Below are 24,081 nucleotides of genomic sequence, written 5' to 3'. Positions count from 1 at the left end.
CCCCCACTCTCCCATCCTGGGCCCTGAGCCACCAGCGCCGCACTGGCCCTGCCCCTTGCGACCTGTCTCCCTTGACCTCGGCTCCTCACCAGGCCCTGGATGTGTCTAGGGTGCTGCCGTAGCTTATGCTGCAACCAGGACTGAGCCCAAGGAACCAAACCAAGCCAAAAGGCACCTGCATCTCTGAGCGGCTGCTCCTCAGCCCCACCAGCTTAGCGGTAGCAGGGTGCATGAGTGTGCCCCCCACGCTGTGCGGCTCCAGTCCTTGGGGCGACATGCCCTACGGCACAGGGGCTGCCCCTGACATGCAGCTCGGCCTTCCTCTAACTGCCTCACCTGCACAAGCGAACTGAGTACATGCGTCTCACGGTAACTGGCGCAGGCGGGCGCCAAAACATCAGCCCACGTATATGCTATTGAAGTGCTTGTGTCTGCCAGCTGCACTGGGCAGCGTCAGCCTGCTGAAAGCCTTACAGTCCCCCTAGGGCTAGCAGGAGCCAGAATGACCTTGTGACTAACACATGAGCCTGGGAAGCAGGAGGCCTGGATTCTATGTCATTAAAACAGGGTGTGGCCCCATGTCCCCGTGCCTCAGTTTCCCCATTGTTAAGATGGGGATTACTATAGTGACCTGTGCAAAAAAGCTTTGAGAGTGGCAGCTGGAAAGCACCAGAGAAGCAGGAAAGGCTGATGCTGCAGCGTTCCAGGGGCACTAGTACTGGTAGATAGTTGGTGAAGAGTTAATAATGGGGAGGAAATCTTGTTGATTCTCCCCGGTTCTGTTTTTGACCTTTCCTGGATTGCTCAGTAGTTCCAAACTGCACATGCCTGGCTCTCAGCCCGCTGATCCCACAGCTTGTGGGCTTCGGGGTACTGTGCAGCTGGCACAGGACGTGCTCTGCACATAGGGTGACCAAACAGCAAGTGTGAAAAATCGGGACGGGGGTGGGGGGGGGGTAATAGGAGCTTATATAAGAAAAAGACTCCAAAATCGGGACTGTCCCTATAAAATCGGGACATCTGGTCACCCTATCTGCACACATTGTGCTGGACAACATTCAAGAACTCTCCACTATGGGTCACCCCAGGGCTGCCTGATCCTGTTCCCCCCTCAGGGCTGCATGGTCCCCCATCTCCACTCTCGCAGTCCAACTGCCTCATTCTCGTGGTGTCTAGCTGGGGGCCAGGCAGGGATGTTTACCCAGGCTTGCTCTATACTATGACCAGAGCCTCAGCCAGCTCCATCAATTACCCCATTGGTAATCAGGCATGACTCCATTCATGGCCAGGAAGTTACGCAGGTGTAAACTGGCCCAAGTTAGATCAGAACCAGGCCAATTTTGTCTTAAAATTGTAACGTTAGAGAGAAGCTTCTTTTGGCAGCTCAGTAGATTCTGAGCCGTCCCTCCCATGAACACAGAACTCGCTAAGCAGAGCCGGAAAGAACAGCCTTGGCAAACACAGCTGATTTGTATCAGGGAAAAACAAATGTGAAACACCAAGATTTCAGAGGCGCAAGTGAGCTGTGATGCAGGGCCGGTGAAAGGTGCACTGATCTCACAGGGCTACGGCCAATGTGACAGCTAGCCAGAAAGCCCAATAGGTGAGGGCAGCAGGGAGCATCTACTCCCAGCTCAATTTCCAAGCCCTGGACTCCTGCCCAGGATGGGTGGTGTGTATGGCTCAGGGGGGGAATGTCCAATCTGGGAACTGTTGCAAAGTCTGGGGTCCTTCAGCACCCCCCCCCCCCATCTGCTCAGCCTAGATCATTACTATAGGCATGGAAATAGTAAATGCTAAGCCTCCATGTTAAGGCAAGATGCAAACCCCTTGTGAGCCAGGATCTTGGTTTGCAATGTGATCTGAGGCACCAGACCCCGCACCAAGGACAGGGATGGCTTTCTCTAGCTGGCTGTGCTGTGAACACAACTGGGATGCAGCATTCGGGTCTGGGCAATAGCAGAAACAATGGCTGGGCTTTAAAAAGGGATGCTGATTTATAGCAGTTGAGGATCTGGCCTAGAGGATCTACCCCTTTCCCCTGCTGAGCTAAGACCTCCGCGTGTAACTGGCCAGTGAGGAGGTTCGTCGCTGACAAAAAGTGACTGTTTCCACCACAGACGAAAGGCCCCAGACAAGCTGCTTTTAAATAAAGAGGTATTAAAAAGCAGAGCTCACTACAGTCAGACCATGCTTCTGCCACTTTTCTCCAGCCTCTCGCTTGCGAACAGGGAGCAGGAGATGTTTGAAATGAAGTGCATGGGGGCTCAGCCAGGAACTAGCGGCGATAGGAGGAAGAGCTCACGGTACTGCTGCCCCCACCTCCCCGCCCCCTGGGTGGATTCACAACCCATGGACCAGCAGAGGTGATCGCTTCCTGAGGGTAGTAGGAAGCTGGCAGGCAGAAGTGTGGGGTGAGAGGAGAACCCAGCACATGAGCGCAGTAGAGAAGAAATGCTGGACAGTGCCAGAGAGCTGAGGGGCGAGGGGGGTGATGGAAAGGAGTGGAGAAGGGGCATAAGTGGGACATTCCACTCCACAGACCAGCGGAGGCTCCCTGGGACACCAGTCCCCTCCAGACTCCTGCAAGTGTGTGGGAGCTTGTTGGGCTGCCACCACTGCATGCCCCAGCAGGCCCCTTTGAGCCCCTCGCAATTGCCCCTGGCTCACTGAGAGCGTTGTTAGCCTGGTAGCTCCCAACTAGCCTACATATGCTCATCAGCTCTCTGACACGCTGGCATAGGGCTGTCTGGAGACCAAGGAGCCTAGTTAGCCTTGACGCACAGCTGCCTGTCTAATTATAGCTCACCAGGAACACACAGGGTTTGCAGAGGAGGGGAGGGGCTGGCTGACCTCTGAGGAGCTTCCTGAAGCTTGCTAAGACATTGGCAGAGGGTCTTGACGCGCCCCAATGTCTGCAGGGAGAGGGCATTGGGGAAGGTCCTCAGAAGATCCTCTGATCCAACACCAGGAAGTTGGTGCAGTTAATTGGGTGGCACTCTGCTCCACTTCCTAAGGTAGCTAGTGTTGTCTCCCTTCACGTGGTCCTGTGGAGGTCCACAGAGAGAGGGGGGTACTGCTCCCCCTTACCCCAGGAGCCCCTATTCTCCCCATTGCCTCCTTCCCTTGGAAGGGATCCCCTGTCTTCTGCACACCTCCTCATTATTTGTAGGGCAGGAGCTAGGTGCTGTACACATGTACATGTACATCGTGATGATGCCTGCACCAAAGAGCAGTAGGTCACAGCTCAGTATGGAACTCTCTGTATAGACAAGTCCTGAGTATAACAGGAGAGAGATCAGGTGGAGCCGCCACATGGGGGGAAGCACATGGTAACAGTGAGCTGCAATCAGCATGGCAAGCAGCAGTCACCGTCTGTAGTAGTGGGGCTTCTTTCCTGCAGACCGCAGGGAAGTCAGCAAGAAGTGGGAGAACGGCCTCCTCAAGCTCCACGTGTGCCACACTCCCATCTTAAAACTCTCATAAAAACTAAGGAAATTCACAGACAAAAACTTTGTTAAGGTGAAGGTTGAGCATATGTAACAGTAACTTCAGAGATGGAGAGCCATACATGAATGTTACCAACTGTTAGACAAGAAATGAAAAATCAAGTTTAAACTTACAAGAAACCCAAACATTTGAAAGCATGGAAAGTCACAGTTCAGGGACACAAAACCACCTTAACTCTGCCCCCTTTCGAATCTCCAGAGAAAATAAACTCAAACTGTGCTATCCATATAAGAGGACACAAGTATATAACCACAAACTCAAATGCTTTACTCTCAGGCTGTGCCATCTCCAGCCTCCTTTACTGATACAGACACCACCAAAAACTCCTACTTAACCAATTCCTGCTTGGGCAATCAGTAAGCCTTCAGTCCCCTCTCCTCTTCCTCGTGGGACTGGGCCTTTTGTTGCTCTGGGCCATTCACTGCTATGAGGTGCATTGACCACAGCCAGCCTAGCCACAATGGAGACATGAAACCAGTGATAAGCCAATACGCTGTGGTGCCCATTTTTAATACCCCACTTTTTCAAAATTTAAGCCATAGACTTCAGACTCCTTAGGAAAGAGTCCTTGAGCCCAAACTAACACAGCTTACAAAGTAACTACAAAAGGAACAAAGCCGGAATGATGGAATTGCTAGAATTGGTCTAAATCTGGTTGTGGGTTTGGTCTGGTGGTGGTGGTGGTGGTGGCCTGTGATGTACAGGATGTCAGATTACCTGATCTGGTGAGGCTGTCTGGCCTCAACCTCAGTGAGCTCAACCCTGCATTTCCATGTTTTGAAATGTTTGGGTTCCCTGGTGATTGACTTGAGCCCTGAAGTCCCTGAGTCTCCAGTGGCCATTAGTCCTTGAACAAAACAGTCTGAGATGGATTTGCTCCTCAAGTTACTGATCTGCTCGCTCAGCCTTAAGTTCCCCTTTCCCGAAGCCTTTGCCTGTGGTGTGAGTGAGGCAAACCACACCCCAGTACTCCAAAGTGAGTCGCAGCGTTGTTTGGTAATTGTATGAATGACCCTTTGCATGGCCATAGTTCCTGCCATCCGCACTCAAAGCACCTTAAAAAAATTAATGAAGTCTCATGAGCCACTCGCATCCCTTGTGGGGGAGGCAAGGAGCATCACTGTACAACTCAGGAACAAAAGCATAGGAAGATAAAGCGCCCAAAGTCGCATGGAAAGTGATTGAGGAGGTGGGACGAAAACCCTGATTCCCAGAGCTGAGCCTTAACCACAAAACCCTTTCCCCTCCCTCTCGCTAATCCCACTAGCATGCTGTCTCCCGCAGTCCATGAGGACCCCTGTATCTTTGCCCGCTGAGGATCCATGTGACCAAAGCTCATCAGTGAACAATGCTTTTGCCATGTGCTCAATGACTGCTGCAGTCAGGTGCTGCCCAGTTCCCCCAGTCTCCTGCAGTCTTCTCTGGTGTTCACTATGCCAAACGTGTCTCGTTGGGAAATTCCCCCTTCTTGCTGGCCCCCTTCTCGCCATCATGGATTACATAACACCCACCCTTATACAGACTCTGTGGAGAACAGCTCTTAGCATCTCTGCACAAAGGAGCAGCTGCTCTTTATTACATCTATTTCCTATCCCTTCACCAGTGGTTCAGCCAGCCCACCAATGTTCCCCTTGCCTCTTGGTTGTTAGTTTTCCTTACCGTGGGAGGAAGGGTGGTCGTGTGGTCGATTGTGCCAAGTACCTCTTCTGTACAACTGAGATGGGGAGTTCTTTGTAGCTAGATAGGAGGCTGGCAGCTGCTCTGAAGTGTGCCCAGCTGGCTATGGCCCCATGGGGCCATCTGCCTGCTGGGGATTGATGGAGTGCAGAAATGCCCTGGCCATGCTCCTATCCCAGGCTTGTCCCCCTACGCTGGGCAGATTCCCTGCTCCCTTTGCGTGCAGGCAGCTGGACGCAGGCCTGAGCCCAGTCACCTTGGCTACATGCACTCAGCACACACTGAAATCAATGGCACCGATGGCGAAATGTGGCCTTTAGGCCCTCTGTGCTTGTTTCCTCATCTGCAACGTGCAGCTGAAAAGCTCTACCTCCCAGGGCGTGTTCGTGGTAACGTGTAAGTGACCCTCGGCTATGGGAGCGCTGGCTCCTGCGCAGAAACATGTCAGAAGCCTTTTGCTAATCGAGGGACACAGCTGGTGCAGACATTTGCAGTGTTTTGTTCACTGTTCCTAAGGTCTCCAATGGGTTAGGGGGTGCTGCTTGGGCCCTGTTCGACTGGGCTCATGTATTTTGGATGCTCTGGCTGTCAGCTCCAACCTGAAGCTCCCCAGCATAGCACTCCCAAGAGCCTGTATAATCCCTTCAGCATTACAGGCGTCCTAATGGGCGATCAGAGCCATTTCCTTGATCCCTCCAGTCTGGTTAAGTCAGTTCTCACAATGGATCCAGAGAGGCCCAGGAGCCTGTCATATGTCCCCTATGCAAGCCACTGAGAGCAGAACAGAGACATGACAAGTTCCAGCTCCTGATATTGTGCCTGCGTGTAGGGGTTCTGCCAAAGAGCTGGATCCCCAAACACTTTCAAATGAGACACTCTCCTGCTCGCTGTATTTCTCTCTATATATAAAATGAATCACTTCACCCACCACTGAATTGCAGCCCCTCTGGGGTGGAATGTGGCAGCTGTTTAACCACAACAGTTTAGGGCAGGAAGTGAAGCTGAGTACCTTAGCCAATTAAAACTGCAGGGGGGGACTGAAGGAGCCAGAACGTGTTTGCTCAAATATGTAGTTGGCCAAGAAATAGAGCCTGGTGCCATAGGAGTTAGGCACCCAAATACCTTTGAGGACCTAGGACTCAGTGACAAGGGCTTCAGTCTTACATCTCACCTGGAAGCCAGCCAGCAGTAGTGTAGCTGAAGCACTGATTTAGTGCTGACTCAAAAGAACACCCCCGTCCCCGCACTAAATCACCCACCCCACCTTCAGGAAACAGCCTTTGTTATCCCTAGGCTTGTCCTGACCCTGCTGGGCTTGTGAGATCAAAGCCTATGGTAGCATGGCCTGCAGGTAGAGAGAAGAGAACTTAAGGAGGCTGGCTGTTGCTGAGTAAGCTTGTTTAGCAGAGCAGGCTAGGAGCAGAAGCTGTGAGCTCCATGGTGGGACTGCGATTATCCTCCTCGGAGGTACAGAACTGAGACCCAGATGGTATGAAACCCGGGGCTGTGGTCGGTGCTGGCTTCTACAGACCGCCCTTCTAGATGTGATCAGAATGTTTTCGCCTGTGGCCCTTGTGAGCAAAGGCCAGTACTGATCTCAGCGATGACAGGAGTTGACACCATGTATCTGTATAATATAAAGGTCAAGGCAAGTGACTGAACCCTGGGAAAGGAGGCGTGGCGCTTGCATTGAGTTGGAATGTTATGCCCTTTTTTGGGCAATATATTTTAGTGCCTAGATATCGCAGTGACTGGTGCTATACAAAAAGAATGGCTAGACGTGCCCTATATAGTATTGCATAAGGGCTCCGGCCAGGACGTCCAAGTGACTAGTGCTTGGTTTTCAGAAGGCAAGTGCTCAGCAGATGCCCTTTTAAGGCATCTCAAGTTGAGCCTGGCAAAAATCCCTGGTTACATCTTCCAACCTGGGTCTCCCCATCTCCTCCTGATCCCATCCCTCCCTCTGGACACACTCCATAGTCTTTGCCAGTGCCTCTTTCAGGCCGGTGTGGCCAACCCCCCTTCCCCACGGAAGTTAAGGAGGGATTTTCAAAGGCGCCTGGGGGAGTTAACAGCTTAACTCCAGTTGAAATTCCATGGGAGTCAGATGGCACGCTCCCTTTGAGAATACTAGTGTAAGTACTTACGATTGGACCCACTGTGGCCACTGCCATGGTCAGTGCACCAGGTGCCATCTTTGGCAGCAAATGCTGGCTAATCTCTGCGTGGAGCAGCAGTGTGAGAAGAGCAGCAGGGCCAGCTGAACCAAGCAGCCGTGGCGGGGGCAGCCTGAAGTGCCTGGCTGCTGCTGGCTCGAGCTCATCGCCTGCCACCAATGCATCACGTCCAAGCCCTTGGGTACACAAGGGCCTGCCTATGTGTCTTAAGGCCTGACCTTTAAGAGCGGAGCGTGTCAGTGTCATGGATAATGGCCCTGCCTCTGATGGCATCTTCTCTCTGAAGTGGCACCGTCAAGCTTGGACAGCGTGATGACAATCCTCGCCGGCTCTGATCACGGGGGGGTGAGTGCCAGGCTTGCTGAACGCCCTCCCTGGAGAGAGAGAGCCAGAAAGAGGCGACATTACTCCACATATAAGACCCTGTGAAAATTCCAGGCCTCCACAAACCCCTGCAATCACAGGGTTTTGGACCAGGACTTGGACACCAGCCACACGGCTCTGAGGAAGGACAACCCCATTCCTAGAGCCATTCATTCCAAAGGAAACGGTGCTTTCCGGCTTGGGGGCACCTCTCCCACCCCTGGTATGCAGCCACTTCTGGTGCGCGGCACCTCCCTGACTTGTGCCATCTGGCTTCACCAGGGGGCCTGGCCTTGTAGCCTAACAGAACGTGTCCATTTGCTCCAGCTTTTCCCTGCCCTCCTCCTCTCCAGCCCCATTGCCTCCTTTGTTCACACATCCCCTCCCCCCACCCTTTACCCCTTTTCTGCCACTGCTCCCTGGCTTCTAGCCTCCTTCCTCTCCTCCAGCCCCTCACCATCCTCACTACTTTGGGGGGTGCGCTTCCCCCCCCCCGCCCTTCCTGAACCCTCCATCTCTTCCACCCTCCTCTCCCTCAATCCCATTCCTTCCTCTCCCCCATTCCCCCATCACTCTCTCTCCTCCAGCCTCCTCCCTCTCCCCCCGCTCCCCGTATCTGCCCCCTCCCTTCTCATTTCTCTGACGCTCCCCCATTGCCCGTCTCCTCTCCCCACCCTCGGCTGGCTGCGCTACCCTTTCCCCGCTGCCGGGCCCCCTCCGTCGCTAGCTCGCTGCGTCCCTGAGCGTGCCGGCTCACCCCCGCTCCAGCGCCTGGCCGGGGAGCCATTGGCTGGCTGCTGCGAGGGAATTGCGCTTCCCTGCCAGCCGAGCGCCCTCGCCATTGCGCGCACGGCCTGCGGCTGCGGCACGGAGCGCGCTCCTTGGCGGCGCGCAGCCAGGGCCGCTTCAACAGGCTGCCGGCGAGCCCAGCCCCGCGCCGGCCGGCTGCCCGGGGGTCATAGCGGCCGGCAAGATGATCGGCGTGAACAGCATCAACAGCAGCGCCGGGCGCATGCGGTCCCGCTCCATGTGCTCCGTGCGCTACGGCCGGAATTACCGGGGCATGGAGACCTTCTGCTACGGCTGGCCCCAGCGCTCCCGCACGCTCAAGCCCGTGCTCTACACCGACCTGGTGGTCAGCCGCCTGCAGAGCCGCAGGAAGAAGAAACCGGTAAGGACTGGGGGCACGGGCCGCCGCCGGCTCCCGAGGGAGAGTTCGGGCTGGGGTGGGGGCCGCCGTCGGGCGGGGGTTGGCGGAGGGGGCCCGCTTCCCACCGGGGGCAGAGAAAGCTTGAACCCTCTGGAAACGGCAGCTTAGACTTGTCTGTGCCCCCCCGGGAGAAAGGTGCGCGCGCTTCGGTCCTGTGTGCGCCCGTCCATCACAGCCACACACCCATCGCCGTGCGCTCGCACCCTGCGCGCCCGGACAGCCCACTGCGCTCAGCCCCAGCCGGCTACACAGCGGGGTGTGCGCAGGGCAGGCAGCGAGAAGCCAAGAGCGCAGCGCCCCCCACGCACCCCCCTTGCTTGGTTGAAGAGGGACACAACAGGGTTTTAATGATCCCCAGACTTGACAGCAGAGTCCAGCCTGCAGCGCTGGAGCCGCTCTGTGCCACCATCAGATGAAAGCTCCAGTCTTCCTTAAATCTGAGTCGGGCCTCTTGGGACTCGCCTTTCTTTTCAACTCCCTTCCCGCTCAGGGTGGGAGGTCTCCCCAGTGGCTGCAGTTGGAAACAGAAAGGCGCGGGGTGCACTTCAAAACCCGCTCGCCCACGTTCTGCAGAGACAGGGGTTTGGGATCCAGGCCTGGCCTCCTGGCAGGGCCAGTCCCATGGCTGTAATGACAGTGTGACATTGCACCACTGTGTGCAGCCTCACACTGGCTTGATCACAGAACCACCTTCTCTTTAAAACACCCTGCAAGTAGGATCAGGGCTAGGGTATGCAGGACTGTCCCTCCAGTCTTAGTCTTAGACCCAGGTGTGTCATGCCAATCAGGACCGCCACGTGGCAGGAAGAATGGGGAGAGAGCCCACCATGGGCTCAACAGGACTGCGGGTTTCAGGTTCCTGTACAACCTGCAATTTGGCCTGGAAAGGTGGGTAGGTTTCCTTAGCCCGCTAGGTGCAGAGGGGGAGACTTGGGGCCAGGTGCTTGCCTGGTGTAAATCGGCATTGATTTCAGTGGAGCTATCCCGATTTACACCAGCTTTGGATGTGCTCCTTTGAGTTTAGTCCTGGACTCTGGTAGAAGGGCATGCTGGGTGAGGAGGAGCAAAGAGGCACTGCCCCTTGCCAAAGACAGCAGCAGGGGGAGAAGTCTTCCTACAGAGCGTCAGCCTCAGGAGAAGACCCCCAGAACAGTGCCAAGCTGGGCCCAGGGAGGGGAAGAAGAAGGGGAGATCCCACCATGAGCATGGCCTGGCAATGACACATCCCGTCATAGCACAACACAGCATTGGGGCAGGCTGCATCCGCGTCACGTTGTGACACACTGAGATGTAACCACGCACTAGGGCCACCTGGCACAGAAATCCTCCGCTCTTTGCCTCCTACACGCTGCTGATGTTGCAGCCTGCAGGATCAAGGCACTAGAAGGGGAAGGGTCCTGGGAGCATTGGGATGGGGATGCAATTCCTAGCCCTCTTCAAAAGCTGACGCTGGTATGACAGCTAGCATTGCAGCCACTGCACGTTAGGAGCTATGGACACTGCATGGCACGGAGGGGAGGGGGATGCAGTGTGGCAGGATGGGGCCATGCATGCTGTCCCAAGCCACATTTACACACATCTGCTGCATATGTGTGTACCCATGTATGTTCACATGGGGTGGAGGAGGAGTGTATTTCCCCCACTGCGATGCCAGTAGCATGGGGAGCAGAAGGGAAACGAGCTTGGAATAGGGTTGGTGGTTCCCCAGTTGCTGCAATGGAGAGCCAGTATTTCTCACACCTGCAGAGCAGTATTGTATAGCATGTGCAAGGCCTCCCCGTGAACATGAGTAAGGGAATGGACTGGAGGTGGAATGAGGGGTGTAGAGAAGAGAGCTGACAGAACATGGCAGGTAGAGATGAGAAAGGCTCCCCACCCCCCAAATCTCTGGACAGGGTGGCTCACACTGAACCAATACTGCAGTTCTCTTCAGCTTTAGCCAAGCCAAGGCCAGCAAGCAAAGGGCTCTTGGTGGCTTAGGGAGGCACTTTGCAATGTAGCCCATGGCTGAGCTCAGGTCCTTGCGAAGGTGGAGATGGGAAAAGCCCAGGGTTGAGCTCTCATCGTGAGATGTGCCTGGGCACAGAGAACAAGAGGAATCTTTGCAGGGAGGGTGCTGTGTAGCTGTGACATCTCCTTTGCAAAATAGCCCATGGCTGTGACTGTCAGGGATGCTGATGGTCCCATAGGGCTCTTGCCCCAAACAGGCTCAGAAACGTGCGGCATGTTCCTGAGCTCAGACACCATCACACTAAACCATAGGCTGTTTGAGCCTTCTCTGAGTAGGAGACCTGTGTAACCAATCTCCTAGGCCCGGGAAGGGGTTAATTCTCTCTTTCAGCTGCATTGATTCATGCTCTAGCCAAGTGTCTGGTGGAGGGATTGAAGCCCTGGTTTAAGTGCCCCTCTCTGCCTGCACCCTGTGGTGGGACCAGTTCCCTGTCTGTAAAATGTGAAGCGTGCTGAGGTCTGTGGCTGAGAGAGCTGTGCAGGAACTCTCTATTCCTGTGCATGGATGGCTTTACCCTAGGGCACTTGCAGCAGAAAATCTCCCCACAGTTGTGGGCCAGTGATAGCAATAGGAAGAAACGGAGGGGGGGGGGGGAGACAGCCAGATTCTCTCCCTGCATGTGTATGTGTGTCAGGGTAAGAGCTGTCCCCCTCCCAGCCCACATTCCCCCTCTGCCTGCTGCTGCAGTGAGCTCATACCCTATACCAATGCCATAACTCCCTGTAGCCACAGGGCACGGATTTATCCATCACTGCAGGGGCAGGGCGAAGACGAATGTGAGCCGATAACCAGCAGTGCCCTGTTTATACGCACAGCAGCATGTCCTCTCTCCCTCTTACCACACGCTCCCCTTCCATCCAGGGCACAAAGCAAAGCAGAATTCAGCCTCGGCTCTGATTAATAGCACCTGCCAGGAAGCAAGAACCTTGAGGCCCCAACCTGTTAAAGGGCCAGCACTACCAAAAACTTCCTTTTGTGGAGGAGTTTAGAGTTCGACTGGAGCCCTCAGTCTATCCCCAGAACAGGTACAGCCTGGATAGCAGCAAGGCAAGTTTTGCCCCTGCCATCTCGTCCCTGAAGGGACTGCCCCCCTCTCCCCTCCAGGCATGGGCTGGGAGTTCAGTCTCCTGTCCTCTGCTAAGGCAGCCAACAAGGGGAGTTAGGAGTGATTCTTGAAGCCCCAGCAATGGGCTCAGCCTTTCCCAAATCCTTGCTTGAAAGAATGTACAGACAGGCAGCAGGACACACCGGGAGAACAGGGAAACCAGGACACCAGTTGTGGTCCACCACAAATCTTTGGGGTTGGACTGAGACCCCCAGATTCATTTCCTACTGGACACCAGGCATCTGTCAGCTGGGGGCAGCTTTTATTCTAGTAATGGCAGGATTTCAGTGGAGGTGAAAAACTCTATATTCCTGTCCTGGTGTCCCAAGCACTCCTGTTTGTTAATGTTCCCTAATTGCATGGGACGGTGATGCTGTATGCCTTTCCATCCTCTCTACTTGCAGAGCGCCTGGTCTTCTCCAGCCCAGTTCATCATGCTGCCACGCCTCCCCTATCATGCACTTACTCCGGCTCAGCAGCTCCTTGTGATGCATGCAGTGTATGTAACAGAGCTGTTCCTTCTGAATCCACAAAGCTGTTAGTTCTTTAAAGTGTTCACAGACTGTCCTGGAGCCCCGACTGTTGCACAATTCAGCTCTGCTGGGCTGTTCTCCAGAGCTGTGCAGATGTCCATCTTGTTCTGAGTTTTCAGGGCACAGCTGTTGCTCTGCTGCTTTTCCTGGAGCAGAAGTCCTCTCATCAGCCCTTTAGAGGGCTGTGGTCAGAGTATCCCCAGTCATCTCCAAGACATTTCAAATCTCCAGCTGGATGAATTTACCCAGAATGCTTCCTGGTTAGTTGATATGTATCTCACTTCCTCCATCACTTGAGGCACATGCAATCTCTCAGCATTGCTCTGCCATCAACCACCTGAGTTTGCATTCCACTCTCTCTCAGTGCACCTTTCTGCCCATGTTACAATGCCCTACACCTTGTATGGAGCTTTTCAGGCACCTGCTGTACTCCTGGTCTCCTTTTTGTGCTTTTTCCAAATCTTTTTGTTGTTTCTCTCCAGGGTTTTTAGCATCTCTCAACTCAATACTGCAACACTGGACGAGGTGCCTTTCCCCTCCTTACCTATGGCAGAGTCATTGCCATCAGCTCCTCTCCTTCGATAGCTAGGTCTGCTTCTCCCTGCCCCTCCATGACTGGATTCACGTCCTTGAGTCTGGCTCTGTATCTTGCACTCCTTTAGTTGTCTTGCTACCGAAATTCCAGCAGATGGCTGCTTAGTGTACCTCAGCTTCTCAATCACTTGATAATAGGCATGAGCCAGAGCTGCAAAGGGTGTGACCAGATCTGAACTTTTCTAGAGCACTGAGGGTGGTTGGGCCCAGGTCCATATGAACATGATCCTAGTCTCTTCTCGGGGAATGTCTTTCCTACTGAGGCTGGGTTCAAGTCTCTGTCTACATAGAGCTTCACTCAGAGGTGCGATGGGGGTGGCTTCTTACCTCCTCCAAAAAAATCAAACCTCCATTGCTTTCACCAGCAAATCCATTGGTCAGTAAATAATGGGCTTCAAGCCTGGGCCTTCCTAGATGAACTTCTGTGAGCTCAGTGCACCTTGCTTGGGCAGGGCTGGCTTTGTCCTGGCCCTGCAAGGATGCCAGTGGGGACGGAGCCCCAGACAAGTATTCCAGGTACCTTCCCATGGTAGTGCAGCTCTGTCAGAAAGAGGCACTGTTCTCCTTCCACATTATAAATGGCTGGCTGAATGGTGTCTGAGGTTCAGGCTGTGTGAAGATGGGCTGGTAGGACAATTACATACTTTTCTATGGAGCCGTTCAGCCCCAAGGATCCCAACCAGTAGCCCAAACTCTGAAATCCATACTCAGATTTTACATAGTCCAGATGCTGGCTGAATCGGGGGGCTTGTACCTGAGTAAAAGCTGAAGGAGGACTCGAGGCTTTGGCCCTGTATAAATGAATCTCTCTGTATATGAAGTGTGTCTTTCCCAGTGAAATGCAGACACTAGCACGCATTCTTCATTGGCAATGCTCCCGAAGAGTTGGGGCCAGAAGTGAAGTTTAGAGAGGTAGAATGTTAGCTACCCAGACTGGAATTTGGCCCCAACATTCACATCCATACTGCGTAGAAAATGCACTGGGATCTTTAACATGCACATCTGAACAACAGCATCACAGTGCCTTCCCCAACACCGTTCAGGGGCATTGATTCATGGCTGACTCAGGGAGTGGGGGTGAGTTGTCCCTCCCCCCAGGCCTGCCACAACTTGGTGAGCTCCTGAAGTCCTGCTGAGGCCCCGCCAGGCTCAGGGCAGGAGTTGGGAGGCTGTCACAGCCCAAGTAGGCAATACTGCACAGCCCAAAATCTGTGGGTAGGGGTACCAGAAAAGGTACAGGACCTGCAAGGCCAGGAGGAGCCTTTGTTTCCCCGACTGTCATGAGAGTCATAATTTGCATTGCAGTAGCACCCAGGAACCCCCATCACAGCCCAGGACCCCATTGTGCTGTGTATTAAAGCACAGAACAGAGAGACAGTCCCTGCCCCAAAGAGGCTCCAAAGGGTCTCCCTTGCTATGGTGCATGCGGGCGGTGTGCACTGCCCTGGCCATGTGCATATATGAGTGCCCAAGCTGGGTATTTAGGGAGGCCTGGCTCAGGACTGGGGTTGGCCATAGTGCCTGCAGGGCAGGGATTGGATCTTTTCTGTTTGTACAGTGCCTAGCGCAACAGGGGTTGCACTCTTGATTGGGGCCTCGGGGTGCTGCCACGATATCAATGTCCCATACAGCTACTCGCATAGGTCTGCCCAGGGACATGCATGCGAATGTGAGCCCCGAACTTTGAACATCTGGGCCAGCGAGTTTTCAGAAGAACGCAAGCCACGAGGAGGAGGGAAAGCCCAGTGGAGTCAGCCTTGGCACATCTGTAGTGGTTTTAATCTTCAAAGCGCTTGCAAAACATTAATTAGACCTCACCGCCACCCTCCCAAGTAGGTCAGTGCACCATGGTACAGATGGGGATGTGCAGGGGAAGAGAGCTGGCCATGGCTACACAGTGAGTCAGTGGCAAAATCTGGCATGGCACCCAGGCCTAATCGGTAGGTGCTACCCTAGCAGTAACGTGGGCGGTGCAGCCAAGGAGAAGGTACTTGTTCCCCTGAAACTCGTGTGTGTGACTCTGTCACTGCTCACGGAGCACTAGGGATGCAGCAGCAGCACACCCCACTCTGGTGAGGGGCCAAGCAGTGGGTGTGGCTTACAAAAAGGAGGTGTGGCAAGTGTGCATGATCCATCCCTGTAGTGCACTGTAGCTTCCCCCTGCTTCTGAGCCTGCTGCATGTACCTCTTCTTTCTATCCCCCGCCCCCCAGCTCTTTGCCAGGCCCCTTCCCAGAGGGATTCAGGCGGCTTCACTAGCTGCATTTTCCCCAGAGATTTTGTTTACTCCCAATCCCATGTTGCCTACCAGCCCCGTGTGTAACCCCTTTATTAGAACACCCTGCGGTGCGGAGAAGGCATTACAGAACCTCAGCTCACCGCTGTTTTCGCCTCTCCTCCTTGCAGCTGCTGGATTTGTTTAATGTACAGTTTTCCCTGCTGTCCAGAGGGAGGTGCTGGGGTGCAGGTTGTCCCCAGCTTTCCCGTTCTGTTTGCACCCTGTGCTTATCCAATGGCAGCTGTCTTCCTTTGCCTGGCCTTCCACAGCTCACCCTCGCTGCCGGATGGGATTTCTGCCCACTCCTCGCTTGGCCTGGCCCCGCTTGTCTCTTTGCTGGTCCCCAACTTTCACAGAGATGCCCAGGGCCTCTCCAGCACTCCCTCATTCACAGCCCTGCTTCTGGCCTGAGCCTCAGAGCCACCCATCCCTCCTTACACCCTCCCCCCACCGGTTCCAGGCAGGGAGCTTCCCACCCCAGCTCCCCACTTCCCATCGGCCGGTCCCAGCGTGCCACGGGCACTGCCCTGTCTCGCACATTCAGGAGGGCAGCACAGCTGCTTTGGCTTGTGAAGAAAACACACAACTCCCTCATCCTCACCCGTCCCCCTTCTGGCCTCAGGGAGGCACCCACACCTACCCTCGACTGCCCCACCCCTGTAGGTGTCAGTGGGGAGGGAGCGACGAGCCCCACTCAGGGTAGCGTGGCAAGCATTGGCCCCGCTGACCGTTGTTCTCTTGTCTCCCCAGGCTCTGTACAGCTCCATCAAGAATGAGAAGTTGCAGTGGGCCATGTGAGTAGCGCCCCAGCCATGGGCCAGCCTCTCTCACTGGCTAGATGGGGCTTGAGGGGGCTCTGGCCCCAGAGCTCCATGCAGCGCGGACACACGGCCCCCGTGAGATGAATCCTTCAGATGCTAGTTTCTCTCCTCATAGCTTTGCTCATAGGATCCAAACCATCCCCACCTCTCCCTGCAGGCCAGGCCAGCCGGGGGAGGGGGGGGGGAGATGGCAGGTGTGACCTAGAGGGCAGATTGCCTCCAAGAGGGGCCAGAGCCCAGCGAAGTCCATGAGAAGATTCTGCATGCTCTCTCCAGGCTCTGGCTCCAGCCTAGGTGAGGAAGAGCGCAGCTGCTGCGTGTGCTGGAGAGCTCGCTGCCCGAGAACAGGAGTGATGTACAGAGGGGCCCGATAGGGCAGCAAAAAGCAATGGGGGGAATTGAACATAGACTAGATTTGGGCTGTCCAAAGCGGGGATAGGAAGGGTCCCAGCTTTTCACCCAGCTGGAAGCTGTATAGCAAAGCAAGTCAGACTAGGCTCAGCTAACAGCTGGGAGGACTAGCTCAGGGACTGCAGAACTGGCCTGGTCCTAAGGACTTGGGGTAGTCTGCGGGGAGGGGAGGGGTCTCCTGGGCAGAGCCAGTTCCCAAGGCCATCCCCTCTTGCCCAGTCTGCCTGTGGCCTGGCCCTGGCTGTGGCCCAGCCCCTTACCTGGTGCCTGGAAGAGGCCAGGGTGGGGAAGAACCAGAGCAGAGCAGGGAGCAGCAGGGGAATGGGCCTGGAGAGCGGGCTGAGGCTATAGAATTGGGGGAGGGGCAAGGAGCCATGGCTGTGACAGGGAGATGGCCCCCTTCCCCAGGGCTGGGAGGGGCTCAGGGTAGGGTCCTAGTGCCCAGGCAGCCAGTTCAATGGAGGGGCCATGCCCCTCGCCCACAGCTGCCATCCCCATAACCGGCAGCAGCCGCGTCGCTGGGAGCTCACGTAATCCCGGCTTTGAGCCGACGCAGCTGTCATGGAGACGGCCAGCAGCTGCTGAGGGGTTTAATTAGCAGCGCTGTGTTTGTGAGGAAGAGGGGAGGTGGCAGAGCTGGGCTCCCACATCTTTGCATTGGGAGAGCGACACCAAGGAGTCCAGAGCCCAGCAGGGAGCATGATTCACAGCCTGCGAGCATGTGAACAAGGGCCCACCTCCCTTGCCAGCTGGCTGTCGGATGCCTTCCGCATGCAGCATGCCTGCCTCCCGCCCGCACATGCACTCCCCTTCCTACCCCTCTCCCCCGCGCCCCAGCCCACGGGGCTGAAGGGATCTGCAGGGCTGGCTCATGATGTCCCACAGCCCCTCCCCATGCCTGTGGCTAGGTTCCTAACTGGGCGCTCATCCCTCTGGGGACCCAATGCCTCCTCAACCAAGCCCACAGTGGGCCAGGGCTTTGTGTTGCCCCCTTCTCCCCTGAAGGTGTCAGAGCCAGGGCTGCAGTTTCTCTCCGGGGCTCTGTCCTCTCCTTGCTATCGGGGGGGACGTGAGCCAGTCACCACAGGCCAAGATGGCCTCCTGCAGTGCCAGGGCACTGGCCCTTCCCTGCGCAGCAGGCCCCAGCCTGGCCCCGTTGCCAGCAAGTTTTCCTGTTTTAGCCAAAGTTGAGCACTGGCTGCCAAGGGGCCGGCGGGCTCCCATGCCCAGCTCGAGACTGGCCTAACCGAGCCCCCAACCTGGGAGAGACGTGGTGCGAGAGCCACCAGCCTGACAGAGCAGTGAAGGGGCCTGGGGCATGGAGGGGGCTGTTGGTGTCTCTCCTGAGGTGATTTGAATGGCCTCCCCCTCCCACCCCATTTGGCATGGCATGGCTAGAGTGCTGGGTGGCGTGTTGGCCAGCCTTGGTGCCACTAACCTCTGCAACATCTGTGCCCACAGTGATGAGGAGGAGCTGAGGAAGTCCCTCTCTGAGCTGGCCGACCCCAACCCCAAATCCATCAAGCGCATCAGCAGCTGCAGTAACCCTTTCCTGGACTTCTCGCAGGACCCCAGCATCGCCACCTACAAGTACGGCCTGCTGGTGCGCAAGAGCCATGCGGACTCCGACTGCAAGAAGAGTAGGTGTCTTGGGGCGGGGCTGGGGTGTGCTATGGGCAGAACCAGTTCTCAATGGGGAGCCACTCCCTTGCAGTCACTAGGGTTACAGTGGGATGAGTGATGCAGTGCCACTCCGCGTCCTCGTGGTGAGGGCGCTTTGGTTGGGACAAGGCCTGTCTCAGAACCAGCTCACGCCCTGACCCCTCTTCATTCCCCTCCCACCATTTAGTGGATCCATTTAAAAAGCTACGTTTATGTAAAATTACAGGTGAATGTTCAAACACACAAGCCAGGCCCTCCAAATCTCTGCTTCCCGCAGCACCATTGTCTGCAGCTCCTGCACACGCCCACGCGCCGTGCTCCCGGGGGACAGGGGCCTTTCAGCTAGTTAGGACTCCATTTGGTATTCATTTTTGTCCCTGCACTTCCAGCTTCTCAGCTGAGCACGCCCCAGCCACCCGCAGCGGGAACCCCCACAGAGATTAAAGCAGCAGCGGAGGTAACCCCACATTCAGCAAGAGCAGCTGTGGTACCTGTGCTGGGAGGAGCAGACCTGAGGGCCTGACCTGCAGGGGAGCTGGGGCTGCATGGCTCTCTTCCATTGGGAGATAGCATTAGTGCGCTGCACGCCAACATCATCGCCACCCTGGGGGTGGGGGGAAAGGCAGCTAGGTGCACGGCCGGTTGCAGGAGAGACCCTTCCCCCACCCTGCCTTAGCTGTGTGTGGAAGGAGGTGGGGGTAGGGAAGAGAGCTGGGGACATTAGTGAATAGCTCAGCTCTCCCCCTGTGCCTCTTTCCAAGGTGCTAATCAGGCCTGGACCCCTGGGGGGTGGGGAGGAAGCAGCCAGAGCCCCCACTCTGGGTTCAGACTGGGCGCAGGCTGCTCTCTTGTTGCAATGATAATTAAATCTAGCTCGGGGATGGGGGGGGCAGCAAAGGGAGCCACCCAATTCTGCAGTGACAGAGCTATCCAGAGAGATTCAGTTGGCTGGGAGCCGCAGAACATGCTACCTTCCCACAGCCAAATCCTTCCTAATCCCAGGCCAGTTGATGCCTCCTTGATCTGATTAGAAGCTGGCTGTATTTTCTGCATCTGCTGCTGGGCGTAGCAGTGCCTGGCAGGAAATGCTGCCTGCCTCTGCTTCCTCTGAGAGGCTAGCACCGCGGTTAAACACAGCAAGGAGAGCACTGAACCGTGCCCTGGCTGCCTGGCAGCAGCCTCTGGCCCCAGGGGGCAGCACGCAGGACCCTCCCCCCACAGCAGTGCCAGCTGCTGACCCTCACAGCGGGCACAGCTCAGGTGTGCTGCTGGGGAGTGAGTTCCGCTGGAGAGCTGCCCATCCCCTGGGTGGGCTGACGTGCACGCTGGCAGAGCACGCTGTGCCACATCGCACTTGGCATTGACTTTCCACTGACTCTGCTTCTCTCTTCCTTGCCAGCCCCCAGAGGAAAGAGAGGCTGGAAGACTTTCCACGCCATCCTGAAGGGAATGATCCTCTATCTGCAGAAGGTACGGTGCAGCGAGACCGCAGCCCACCTGGCGACCCCAGGGCAGGGCTTGAACTCAGGCCAGGCAGCTGAATCCCAGGGAGCCAATCTGGACTTCTGCCCCTGCCCCCGCTACCCTGGTGGGTTGTGGACCCTGCTGCAGTGATAGACAGATCAGGTGGAGGGATCCTTGCTGCTGTCTAGAGCGTGGCATCCATTTAAGCACCATGACACCAGGCACTAGCCATGAGCCTTTGGCCCAGGGCAGGGTGAGCTATCCCTGGCCAAGGCAGCAGCGCTGCTTCCCCAAGGCAGGTGTTAGAGCTATGGCCCTTGCAGAGTAGGACTGTGTTACAGCAGGGTCCTGGTGGAGGAGTGACATGCCAGCCTCCAAGCTGGCCTCCTGCCTGAGACTGCAGCGTTTGCTTGCAGCAGCAGTGCCCCCCCCCACTAGGCTAGCAGCATAAGGAATGGCCTCCGATAGGCCAATCATACATGCAGTCCTCCCCCAGGGGAACACGCGGACACAGCTCATGGCGGGTTGGTATGCACCAAATGTGAACCCTGGGAGCAGCCCTGATGCCCTAGCACTGTTGCGCCTGGTACTGGTGAGCTCCTAGGAGGAGTGGCAAGGGCCACTATAGCTCCCCCCATCCTGCTAGAGCAGGACCCTGGCGCCCAGACAGGCTGTGAGGAGCAGGACTCATTTGTAACTGGAGCCTGGCCTTGCAGGAGGAATATAAGCCCGGGAAGCCCCTGGCAGAGGAAGAGCTGAAGAACGCCATCAGCATCCACCACGCACTAGCTACGCGAGCATCCGACTACAGCAAGAGACCGAACGTCTTCTACCTCAGGACAGCCGAGTGGCGGGTCTTCCTGTTCCAGGCCCAGTGAGTAACCCGGGCCAACGCGGGAGCTCCTGGCTGCACAGGCCAGGCAGACGGTGCTGAGGGGCGCCAGCTACAGACATTGCACTGGGCAAGCGTTACCCATCTAGCACCACCCCCAGGGCTGGGAGCGGGCCTGTGGGCAGCATTACGCTTTTCAGTCCCGCGACTGCTTCTCCTGGAAGACAGGGCGAAGTGAGGAGAGCCAGCACTCCTTTGCCATGCCTCCCCTCACCACCGCACTGTAGGGAGCGCCCCTGCCATTTGCCCAGCGCTCACGCATCGATAGAAGCCAGCTGCTAGCTGGGGTTAGATGCACCATCTGCCGTTACCATGGTCCAGGGGCAGATTCTGGCCTAGGAGGCCCATTGGGCCTGTTCCAGTAAGGCACTTCCTCTGTTCCCAGGGCTCCAGCCTTGGGGCTGGCACCATCCCTGGAGGGGGGCGGGTAGGGAGGATGCAGCTTTGGGCCCATGGCTCAGTGCTTTGGCATTTCCCCACAGGAATACAGAACAGATGCACTCCTGGATCACACGCATCAATGTGGTGGCAGCCATGTTCTCTGCTCCCCCATTCCCCGCAGCCATCGGGTCCCAGAAGAAGTTCAGCCGGCCCCTGCTGCCCAGCTCTACCACCAGGCTGTCCCAGGTAACAGGGCACGAGCCAACTCACCGTGGTAGGGGTGGGGGCTGCAGGAGCAGCACTGAGGAGCAGCTGTAGAGGGGCTAACACACAACGGCAGATGAAATTCAACATTGCCATGCCAAATAGTGCACCATCGAGGGGTAAGGTAGAAGGGAATAAATTGGAGCAGCTGGGAGCCTGTGCAAATTAACTGTCAGCTCGGGAAAGGGACCGGGCTGTGCCTGGGGACAGCTCAGTGCAGACCTCTGCTCAGCGCACTGCTGTGCTCAAAGCCTGGGCCTCTTCGTACAGACAATATTATAATGCCACACCGCAGAGCAACTGTGCAGTCTCCTGCGGGGAACAGGAGGGGCTCAGAGAAGGAGCAGGGGCCTGGATGCTCTCGGAGGGAAAGCGCGGGATTGTGGCCTTAGGAGAGGAAGGAGAGAGGGCTGCAGGGATCCCGACTGGTTGGTCTAGCACAGGTAGAGCAGGAGCTTCTGCTCCGCCCAGCTCATAGCACGCAAACAAGGGACACTGAATGAAATCAAAAGGTGGGAAATTCAGCCCAGTCTCAGGCTACGTCTACACTACCCGCCTGAACTGGCGGGTAGAAATCGATCTCTCGGGGATCGGATTATCGCGTCTCGTTGGGACGCGAGAATCGATCCCCGAATTGATGCTTGTACTCCACCAGCGCAGGTAGGAGTAAGCGTCATCGACAGGGGGAGCCGCAGCGGTCGATTTGCCGCCGTCCTCACAGCGGGGTAAGTCGGCTTGGATACGTTGAATTCAGCTACGCTATTTGCGTAGCTGAATTTGCATATCTTAAATCGATCCCCCCCCCCCTTAGTGAGGATGTAGCCTCAGGCTAGTAAAAGAACCTAATTTTGGAAGGGAGCTAAACCTTCATGGCAGGAGCTGGACTGGTGGGGGTTGAGCGAAGCATTCCCTGGGGCAGGTTATCCCTTAAGTGCCTCCTGCAGGGGTTCTGCTACCAGACACTGTCAGAGACAGGATCTGGGCCTGGCTGGGTCCTTAGGCTAATCCAGCATGCCAGTCACTGCAGCCTAGTGGTACAGTGCCCAGCTGCAGTCCTAGCCAAGAGCAATGTGGGGTGTGGCCAAGGCTCCCCCAGCAGGGCGTGAGTGGGTGGGTGCCTGCTCGGGAAGGGGCACTAACACAATCCTGCTGGGCCCCAGGAGGAGCAGGTGAAGAGCCATGAGTCCAAGTTCAAGGCCATGTCGGCAGAGCTGGTGGAGCATCGCTCCTCGCTGCCTGAGAAGAAGGTGAAGGGCAAGGAGTATGAGGAACTGAAGCAGAAGGAGGAGTACTTGGAGTTCGAGGTGAGCTGGGCGCCCACCTGCTGGGGAGAGCCCTCAGCCCTTCTGCTGGCAGTGGCCCCGCTCCCTGGCTCTGCCTGCCGTCCCCACTCCAGCCAGCTCCACATCAGCACCCCCAGTTGCTGCTCAGGGGCTGCTGAGACATCTCACTGCCTGGGGGTACCACCAGGCTGAGCAATGGGAACAGCTCAGTAAGACCAGGGAACATGCCATGGGGCTGCTCCAGAGCCCTCCTCCCTTCCCTGCCCACAGACCCACCTGCCAGCTCACACCATCCAAATACCTCAGTCCCACCCCCCACCCCCTGCCCCAGCTGCCAGTCCCCCCAAAGGGGGAGAATTGGCTCAGCACAAGCAACACTAAGACTCATGGGCACCTATTGCTGGCACCCAGCTCCTCCACCCCGCCCCCGGGATCAGTGAGGCAGCAGTAGGGGCGCAGTGCAAACCCAGCTTGGGGCCAGGGCCCTAGCTAGCAGGCAGGGGTGGGCAGTTCCATTGCATTTTCAGTCTGGTATGAAATGCTGATGAGAAGCACCCAGCTGCTTCACCCACTGAGGCGGGGGAGAGCCAACTCCAGGTCCCAGCAGCGAGGCTGCGCTCAGTGCCCTATGCCCTGCGCCTCTCACCTACTCTCCTCCGCTTGCCTGCAGAAAACACGCTATGGCACCTATGCCATGCTGCTGCGTGCCAAGCTGAAAGCCGGCTCTGAGGACCTGGCGGCCTTCGAGGCCACACTGTTCGATGCGGCCATCAGCGAGGAGGACAGCCTCAAAAAATCCCGCTCCAGCCCCTCCCTCAACCTGGAGCTACCTAGCACGGGCACCAAGGTCAAGCGCAACGTCTCGGAGCGCAGCAGCCGCCAGCCCGCCAGCAACGTGCAGAAATCCTAGAGGGGCAGCTCCTTCCCAGCCAGCCCCGGGGCAGCCGGGCCCCTGCCACCGAGAATCTGCATGACTTCATCCTTCGTGGGCACAAGCCATGGGGCTGACAGCTCTCACCCAGCCACCAGCACCAGCCCATGCCAGCTCAGCATGGAACCAGAGCCCTCCACCGATTCCATTGGAAACAGATACCGTGCAGTGCCGTCTCCAGCCCCTGCCCACCGGGCTCACACTACAAGACTTACCTACCACCCCCCAATTCCCTGGGAACTGGGTGCAGGTTTCCCGAGGGGGGAAATAACCAAAAACCAACCACTGAGCTAAATTCTTCAGTGTAAAAAGCAAAGCAGCGCTCTCTCCTGCTCAGGCCCCACGGCCCCCCACCATGGTTTCTAGGACAGACTGACTCGGGGAGACAACCCAAGTGGGGCCCTTTTATACAGCATCACCGCAGCCCTGGCCACCCCAGGGGCCAGTTTCTTTAAAGCCGCCAGATGGGCAGAGCCCTGGCCGCTCCCTGTGATGCCACCCTCCCATCTGCTGGT

General features: G+C 56.6%; 1 protein-coding gene across 1 annotated transcript in view; it reads left to right on the top strand.

The window, feature by feature from the left end:
• The window catches only part of PSD (pleckstrin and Sec7 domain containing), a 72,053-nt gene extending 48,508 nt beyond the window's left edge, over positions 1 to 23,545 (top strand). The window contains exons 10-16 of the mRNA XM_065407612.1: positions 16,208 to 16,251; positions 18,151 to 18,329; positions 19,751 to 19,821; positions 20,532 to 20,689; positions 21,190 to 21,334; positions 22,513 to 22,656; positions 23,306 to 23,545. Coding sequence (XP_065263684.1) covers positions 16,208 to 16,251; positions 18,151 to 18,329; positions 19,751 to 19,821; positions 20,532 to 20,689; positions 21,190 to 21,334; positions 22,513 to 22,656; positions 23,306 to 23,545 — 981 coding nt within the window. The remainder of the gene's footprint in view (positions 1 to 16,207; positions 16,252 to 18,150; positions 18,330 to 19,750; positions 19,822 to 20,531; positions 20,690 to 21,189; positions 21,335 to 22,512; positions 22,657 to 23,305) is intronic.
• Positions 23,546 to 24,081: the final 536 nt, after the last annotated feature.

This window comes from Emys orbicularis, chromosome 7 (assembly GCF_028017835.1).
Source record: "Emys orbicularis isolate rEmyOrb1 chromosome 7, rEmyOrb1.hap1, whole genome shotgun sequence".
Taxonomy (NCBI): domain Eukaryota; kingdom Metazoa; phylum Chordata; order Testudines; family Emydidae; genus Emys; species Emys orbicularis.
The sequence above is the reverse complement of the archived record's forward strand: the minus strand, read 5'-3'. Positions and strand labels throughout refer to the sequence as shown.